The 9,656-nt window shown below is 35.1% G+C and overlaps 1 protein-coding gene across 2 annotated transcripts in view; it reads left to right on the top strand.

The window, feature by feature from the left end:
- Nucleotides 1-9,656, top strand: part of LOC106884508 (potassium voltage-gated channel subfamily KQT member 1) — a 717,249-nt gene that overhangs the window by 512,994 nt on the left and 194,599 nt on the right. For both annotated transcript variants that reach the window (XM_052967039.1, XM_014935928.2), the window contains exon 3: nt 7,283-7,409. In XM_052967039.1, coding sequence (XP_052822999.1) covers nt 7,283-7,409 — 127 coding nt within the window. The remainder of the gene's footprint in view (nt 1-7,282; nt 7,410-9,656) is intronic.

Here is a 9,656-nt window from a genome sequence, read left to right as displayed (position 1 = left end):
GTAGTATATTGCCACTTAAGTGTGGCAATATACTACACTTTATCGTGCAGTTACTGTTAATACTCCATTTAGAGAATTAACATATATATATATATATATATATATATATATATATACAAGAAATAAGAAAACTTGTAAAATGTGCCAAACATTTAGACATACATATATATGTGTGTATATATGTATGTGCATGTGTGTGTATTATATATATATATATATATATATATAATCCAAAAATAAAGGAAGCACAAAGCCAAGGTAAAAGAACAACAGTATGTATTAGGCTAACGCTCAAGAAAAATGGAAGAAGCCTAATGTTTCTGTCTCGCTCTTCTACAGAAAGGATAAGATAAGGTGAGATGAAAAAAAAAAGAGTTAAATATTCAAGGAAAATGAAGAATTTGGCTTGAATTGTGGGTGGCAAGGGAACAACAGTGACCTGCCTTCTGCACGTGCGTTTACGCGGACTGGCACACACAATACACACACACAATACACACACACTCACACATACACAAATACATATGTCACGCCACCGTTTTATATTTTTAACGTAGGAGGCAAGTATTTTTATTTTATATTTATATATACATATATGAAAGTAGAAATACAAAAATATGTTTTCACATTGCAAATATTTCCATATAAGAATTCTATTGTAGATGTATTAATGCATATTTTCCCAAAGTGAGTTTTACGTTCACAACATAAAAAAAAAGAGAAAAAGAAAGAAAAATTGAAGAGTTCTCGTATAAAAAAGAGTTTTACCGAAGAAATTCCATTGCATGTTGTAGCCCAAAAGGTGTACTGAAGTAGAAGATAAATCATATGCTTACAGGAACCGGTTTTGATATTGTTCAGCAAAAATTATATTACGTTTAATGTAAACCAGTGCTTCCTAAACGTTTTTCTGGCTGCCGCCCTCTTGGCACCCAACTTAGATTTCTAGTGAATCCCCTCCCACCTATCACTACAAACATGCACCACTTTCTGAAGCAAATTCAAAACAAGTGTATTTCTCGAGTACAACTTAATCTTTTTTTTTTTTTTATTTTGTTGCTTTTACATCCATAGACCCTTTTGGCTACCCCGTTATCGCCCTACCTCTTTTCTTTAACGCCATGCTCCCCCGCTCCTGGGTGCAGTACCGCTCACTTTGGGAACCACTGACGTAAAGTAACTCCTTTATAATATCAGCTGTACATGCTGGTTACAAGTCTAAGAACCCACACACCTTCTCGAATTATCCATGAGCATATTGGCTACAAGTTCTCTACCTTAATGATTTCTGTAAACTGAATGGATTGATTTGCATATTTAACACTTTGTGACAGATAGTTCGAATACTGAATTTGCGTTTAGTTTCATTGCTGTAATATAAAATATATCGAAAAATATTTTGCCAACACTGTAGATTATGGCGAAGGTAAATATTGCTTCTATATATAGTGTATGGACACATATGTAATATAAACAGATGTATGCTTAAATAAATGTTCTCTCTATATATACTACTTATGCATGTATGTTGTAGTTTTGTTCGGGAAAACAGATGAAGCCCGAAGCAAATTAGAGAACTCAATGCTTTTAAGCCGACTATGTACATACTTTGTTGTTAACAAAATTACTAACTGTTTCTCTCATTCCGCAGTTTGACAAGCGTTCTTGTCAAATTTCGACAGAGAAAAACAGATAGTATGTGTATCACCTTCGATTTTTACATATAATATATATAGGTATCTGTGTGTGTGTGTGTGTGTGTGTGTGTGTGTGTGTGTGTGCGTGTGCGTGCGCGCGCGTATGTATATATATAAAGGAGAGTGTCTAAAATAAACTGCATTATAATTTCTAAACGATACCATTGCAGGAGTTTTGGTAGTTCACTTTCAATAAAACCATAAACAGTCGCGTACTATCTTGACAATTAGCATAATTTGTTTCTTGTAACCTAATACGCTAACTTTTCTCTAAGTAGTCATAATAAAGCAGACAAACAAGACGAGGATGCCTGGAAACTATTTTAATGGCAGGATGTATATCAATGAGTCTCCTCTTTGATTATTCCATTAAAATCTTTAGTTGTGTGTTTCTAATGAAAGGAAAGCCGTAACAACATACGGGACTGATTATGGAGTTTTCTATTCTACTTGTGATTGTATTGTGTGCACAAAACTAGGGTTTTCACTTCATGTATGCATTACATCTGCTCTGCTGTCTAATTTGAAGGTATTGTAGATGACGATGAGTACCTGTTACGTTTACCAAATGCAATAGACCACAGCTTTGTGGTCCAACGAGAGCATTAGCTAGTCTTTCCGGGAAACGCTACATATTGTTATTTACAGAGCGATGCTGTATTTCTCTTTACACAACCTCCGTACTCAGTCGTGTCTACGGGAAAGCCTGCTCACTACACATGTAAATAAATATATGCACACATATACGAAAAAGACACACACACATATATAGAAAGAGAGGGTACGCGAGAGAGAGGGGTAGAGAGAGGTCCGACATTTGCGTGAACAGTCACACACACTCACCTACACACTCATATGTGTGTGCGAGCACGCGTGCGTGTGTGCACGAGTGTGTGCGTGCGTACATATGTGTGTGTATGTGTTTAAGTGTGTATGCATGCATATAAAGAGATACACATCCGTATGCGCACTTATAAATACACATATTCAAAGTAGTTTGTGAGAGCATGAAGTTATCTGTGTAACGCTAGATGCATATTGTTATTATTACGGATACGTTTCATGAGTCTGTTACGCTCTGATTCCATTACATTTGAACATGATACAACAAGCTATAGCATATTTTCAAACGTAGTGACACTATTAATATGAATTCATAACGATATCCTATATGACCTGCGTTTATGCATAGTTGGGAAATGGGATTTTTATAGCTCCAAATCCAAGCGAATGTCCAATATACTTTGATGATCGATACACGGGTAGTTGGAAGTTTAATCAATCCATCGATAGCTTTATAATCTGCTAACCAAACATATGCAATGATATTTTTAGAAAATATAAAGGTTGTTTTATGCATATTTACTTATAATATATGTATATTTGTATGAATGTCGGTATGTATGTATTTTTTTATCTGGAAATCGGAGGAAACAAGTTTTCCACCCGTGATATTCTCTCCTATTGAAGTCAAGACTTCTTCTCGAAGAGTGAAAATATTAGTAAGAGAGAAAATATTAGCATATCTTCCGTATTTCATTTCTGGAAAAAAAATCTATATCTTGTCATATACATATACATATACATATACAAATATACACGGCGGGCTTCTTTCAGTTTTTCTCTACCAAATCCACTTATATGGCTTTGGTCCGCTTGAAAACTCGTAGCAATAGAGGACTATATCGAACGCTCCTTTATATTTTCTAAAAATATCATTGCATATGTTTGGTTAGCAGATTATAAAGCTATCGATGGATTGATTAAACTTCCAACTACCAGTGTATCGATCATCAAAGTATATTGGACATTCGCTTGGATTTGGAGCTATAAAAATCCCATTTCCCAACTATGCCTAAACGCAGCTCATGGACTTTCCTGTGGCCAAAGATTGAAATGGAATCCACCGTCTCCCGGTTTGCGTCTTTTGTATATTGAATACCGTCATGTCCAGTGTGAAAAACTCCAAAATTGATCCACACCCAATCCCGCTGTCTTAAAGGGAAAACGAACGGCTGTTTTGTCCGTTTCCGCATGCGTAGATTTATAGTAAATGAACAAAAGGACCACGACATGAAACTCGATATGCTGAAAATAACTAAATGTCCGGAAAATTTATTGTTGTTGAGGGTGCGTGCGCGCAACAATTTCTACAGCATATCCGAATGAACAGGGAAAGAAACACACAAAATATATTTGACATATCTGTCGTATACGTCGGTTTTGTTTTTTCGCTTGAAAGGTAAACGGTTCTGATAAAAGCAATTATTTTTCTGTCAATTTATTAGATTAATCCCAACAAAATACTACAAGTTTAGTCACTGGCTCAGCACCTATGTTAGTACTCTTCATTCCAAAATAATAAAACTTTAACATACTTCCAAAATGGGACTTAATCCATGTGTATCGCGTGCATATGTGTCTATGTCTGTGTGGGTTGGGGTGCGCAAGAAAAACATTTACGCAAGTGTACTCATAAAATTTCTATTAAAGTAAGTTGTCTTTATATGCCACGCTTGTATTTCTCCATATAAATGATAGCAAAGTGTGTATGAAATGAAATTAAAATCCTGGTTCAATGACAGATCATTCAAGTGACTAAAGTTTTAATGGTGTTGGTAACAATATATTCTCTCTTTTAATTGAATATTGAAAAAGTGAGAAAATGCAAGGGAAATTAATTTTGGCGGTAACGACTAAACCCCTTCATTCAATATCACAATTTAAAAAATTCAGAGGTGTAACATTGTGCAAGTTCATTTCTGTAAATGTACCCACAACCACAAAAATTCTAAGGACTTTTAGCTGTTATTTTTAGCATATCGTGTTTCGTGGTGAACCTTTTGCTTTTTCACTATAAATCTACGCATGCGGAAACGGACAAAACAGCCGTTTATTTTCACATTTAGACAGTGGGATGAGGTGTGGATCAATTTTGAAATTAGAATTTGTTTCCGCCAACCATATTCTTAATCTCTGTATTTTTCCACGAAGATTGAAAAAAACTATTTCGATAAAAGTTAAAAATTAAAAATTTGGGTGTGGGGAGGAATTTAAAAAGTTGAAAAAGTGTTTTTTTGCATATTCAGAATCTCCGTCATCGAAAACAGGAATCCGGTGAAAAGATAAAAGGAAAAAAGAATCGGAAAGGTCTGTTTTTTGCGTGGTGACTGTCCTCCAGTTCCGAATGGATTAATATGATTTTGCCTAGAAATCACGTTTTCAAAATTATAATTTCCCACTCTCCACCGAAATTTCCTAATTTTAAATTGTTTTTCGAATTTTGTATGTTATCCACGTGGAAAAATAGAGATTATGAATATGGGAAATAAAATTTGTTTTTGAAAATTTAATTCTTCTGAAAGAAATACTGAATGCCCCTTCCTCCGCTTCACCTGCTTTGGGCGAAATGCAAATGTCCTATATGGAAAACAGGAATGTGAGTAAATTGAGGAGAGAAATATAGTGGGGGCTGTAACTGTGTGTGTGTGCGCGCACCAAAGGAAGTTATTTTTGCATACCTTTCTTAATTCCAATTAATTAGTGCAAAGTTGCGAATGGTTGACAGCATGTCTCCGTACATTATAATCAGAAATTGAAAGAGAGAGATAATGCCTAATTCTACGCATGCGTGAAACATGGGATAAAAGTAAAAACGAACTGAAAACTTGCAGGAAACAACAACAGTTCTGGGGTTGTCAGCGTCCCCTTCTAGCCGCTTTTCCCCTCTTTTTGTGCCGGTTTTTTTTTCATTTTCAACTATTAAACATACACAGGGTATGAAACATCAGCGACTATCTCTCACTCGCTATCTGTCTTTCAACATTTCCTATAAAAACTTGTTTTCTGTCGCTATTTCTTTTTCTTGTCTTTCCGTCTTTTTTCTTATTTTGCATTTCTATTGGTCATTTCATAAAAATTTATTTCTTTATGCCTTGAAGAGAGCAGAAACTTTTCTTTTTATTATACAAAATATGATAACATATAGATTTTCCTATACTTTGGTTATATATTTCTTTTACCCCTGTACCCTTAATGCCCATTTAGATCTCATTATAATGTCCTCTGTTTTCTATTGTAGGCCCTTTTAACTGAAAATATTAAAAGAGTTTATGTCACCCCTACTCTTAGTCTTTCTGGCTTTATACTGCTATCTTACAGACTTCTTCCGAGATTCGTTTCTTTAGGTGATCATAAGGAATTTATAGCCATACTGAATTAAGGCTTGGAGGAGTATCTGACAATATTCAATTTATTACCAGCAGCTAGAACTTAACTGACAACTCCCAGTGGCTTTAAGTATTAGTGGACGTAGTATACTAGCTGTATTAGATCTTTTGATGGTGATAAGGAAATAAATAAGAATTGTAGCTAAATTACCATCTCAACTGTTATTCTCTTCTGCCACTCCAAATTTTAGTTGAGATATTTTTCTTTCTACGTTAATTCTGCTACAATAGTAGCAGCATGTAATTCTTTCATTTTCTGGTTCTGATTAAATATTTGCTAAAAATTATAATGGAATATCTTGTATGTTGAAAACCTGTTTTGCATCCGAAGTTGGCGGTAATATTTCAAATTGATGTAATGCTTCTATTGTTCAATTAAAAAGAGCCGCCTGAAACGGCCGTAATGCACTAATACCTTGACAGCCTTGTTACTTATTTACTTTTTATTCACCTTACTTCGAGCTGTACGGATAATACTTGGTGTCTCAACTTAAGTACCTAATTCAACTGAATCTTAATTATATACATGTTCAGTGGGTCTGTGTATATCTGTGTTCAGGCGTTCGATCATCTGAACTAACAAACTCAAAATTCCTTCAGTTAGCACATACGTGGTTGAATACTCCACAGTGTGACAAAGTGGACCATAAGTATATTGATACAATCCATTCGACAGGTGTACGTACATTAGATAGATAGATAGATAGATAGATAGATAGATAGATAGATAGATAGATAGATAGATAGATAGATAGATAGACAGATAGACAGACAGACAGACAGGCTGACAGATGGATGGATAGAATTTATTTGCAAAATTTAATTTTGAATAACTTTATTTTAAAACACAATTCGCTACTTTTTGAAAATATGGATCTACTTTTATGACTGATCTGATAACTGTATTAAAGGGTGGTATGTGTGTCGTGCAAGCGTATACGACAATAAATTAACACGATAGTTTTGTGGAGAGGCACAAAACGGGCAAAGATAGAAGAGACGAGTGTCAGAAATGTTTGGACGGAAGTGATATAAGCGTAACGGGCTTTAATGGAGAGAACTATAGTAGGGATAGAAAAGATGGAGTGAATATACGATACATATGTAGGTTCATGTTGAAGTGTGCTACTAAGTTCGTCCAAATCAGTCTACCGAACTGTTTTCTTATGGCTACAATCTACGATGTTTTATGCAGCGTCTTCGAGATAGTCGATGCAGAATTCTAAGGGCGAGTTTTGACTCTCTAGCTGTTCGGGCTTAGATAGGCAGTTAAGTGAATCGACAGACTACGACACTAACCTTAAATACAGCCTAGGAAAACCTTATTAAAATCTATTTTCATTTTATATTTTTCAGGAAGTCGTCATGGTTGTGTGGTTCACACTGGAGTATCTGCTCCGAATTTGGTCTGCCGGGTGTCGATCGAGATATCAAGGATGGATGGGGAGGATCAAGTTCGCCAGGAGACCCTTCTGTGTTGTAGGTAAGTTATCTTTTGTACATTATTGGCTAAACGATACCATGGCAGATACCATAAGCGATTGTCGAGAGGTACGGTTCAGAAAACAACAGCTATATAGAAAACTTTGGAAAAAAATCTCCTTACAGTGACATGCATACAATCATGATTGTATAAATGTATATGCATACGTACGTACATACATTCATAAGAATAAACCTCATACATTCATGCAAACATACGCTCGTACACACAAACAACAGAAACCCTTCAAGGATTTTTTCTTTTACTTCCACGTTCTTTTTTTCTGAATACACCCTTCTCTCTCTGTCTGTTTCTTTATCTCTTTCTCTCTCTCTGTCTGTTTCTTTATCTCTTTCTCTCTCTGTCTGTTTCTATCTCTCTTTCTCTCTCTATCTATCTCTCGTTCTGTCCCTCTTTTACCTTCCCCCCTCTCTCCCTCCCTCTTACTCTCCTCTTTCTTTCTCTCTCTCTCTCTCTCTCACTCCTTTTTTTGTATATAGTTAGCTACATAGATAGCTAGATAGATAGATAGATAGATAGATAGATAGATAGATAGATAGATAGATAGATAGATAGATAGATAGATCCTCTCCTTTATTCAGTTTTTAAGTCACTCATCCTTATCACTTCAAGGTTCGGATATTTACTCGATAAACAAAAAAACGAGAGCACAAACTCATATTCTCAATTGATAACCTTTCATAAGTATTATTAAATTCCTCCATAGGTGAAAGCAGAAAGTTATGAAAAGCAAAACTATCAACCATTTAATAAACTGATGAATAGAAAGACTACCAACCATTTAATAGACTTAAATAGAAGGCTCGGAGCTACTTTCCCGTTGTTTTTACGGCCTATCTATATTACGAGCATTGTTGACGAGGGCATATTTATGATATGTTTCAATGTCGTTTATGAACCATATTTAACCAGCAAAGACCAGAACTGAACGGCTCTTTAAATAGAATCAACCAGATTTTATAAATAGGTTTCTTTGATATATGTTAATAGTAAGGGAGGTGAATGAAAGAACCGATAGAGCGACGACTTAAATGTTTTAAATTCTTTGCAATATTTCTTTATGTCCTTTTATGTTGTGGATTAAAATCCTGTCACGATTCGACTTTGCTTTCATCTTTCATACTTTGGAGGTCGATAAAATAAATAACAGTTAAGTACTGTGATTTATATAATAGTCTATAACCCTAAACCCCAAAATATCTTGGTCTGGTTCATGTGTTAAAAATCAATATTTACATAGGTACAAAACCAATTGTTTGTAGGCGTGAGTTATTCTTGATAAAATTGACTATCGGCGAATAGAGAAATGAGAAGCAACTTAACTCATAGTGAGGTTTGCTCAAGGAACATAGAGACTTGATTACAACAAACTTTGATATAGTATATAATGGAGGTGCGCAGCTTAATGGTTAGAATATTGGGCTCATGAACGTAAAGTAGTGGGTTCGATTTCAGAATCAGTAGCGATGTCATGAGGTAAAGAAAAAATAGTGAAAGTTTATCCCGTTGATTACCTTTTCTAGGGCATCAAATTTCGAATGTTAAGTGAAACGAATGGCTTCAACTAGGAAGAGATCCAACGTCGGAAACTCAACTGGGTGAAGTTTTGCCTATTGTTCTACAGTGCTCACTACTTTTATTCAAATATATTGGTTGGGCAATTTGCGGAATGATAGCTAGATGAGGAAGCATAATTGATCAAACTGACACCAGGGCATTTTATAAACAACGAAATTGCGAAGATAATCTGGAACTCGACTGAGGAAAGAAAACTCCGAATGGCCCGTCCATGTTTTCTTTGTATCGTCTATTTGGATGTTTTGTTGTCCCTTTCTTGTATCACATAGCTGTCTGGATGTTTTGCGTTCTTGTCCCATTTTGTATTTCTAAATATATATAAACTTGTATAAGGGATGACCACTAGGTGGACATCCAATATGCTAGAAAGAGGTCATCAACGACCCAACCACAAAGAAAAATAATGTTCTCCAGAAAAAATTTCGCAAAACGCCAGAACAGGACAAAATGAGAAATATACAGTTGGATTGTTTAAATTTAGTTACAACAGTAATATGTCCTTCTACTGAAAGTAAATTTCAGTAAATTTTCTGTATCTTTGTGCAGCTGAAGATTGCTCTGCATTTTACATTTAATGTAATGTTCGCATTGCTTAAATAAATGGAGTCGCATGAAAAGATCATACTGCAGTAACCTTGAATATCCTTG

Source organism: Octopus bimaculoides, chromosome 4 (genome assembly GCF_001194135.2).
Source record: "Octopus bimaculoides isolate UCB-OBI-ISO-001 chromosome 4, ASM119413v2, whole genome shotgun sequence".
Lineage (NCBI taxonomy): Eukaryota > Metazoa > Mollusca > Cephalopoda > Octopoda > Octopodidae > Octopus > Octopus bimaculoides.
The sequence above is the reverse complement of the archived record's forward strand: the minus strand, read 5'-3'. Positions and strand labels throughout refer to the sequence as shown.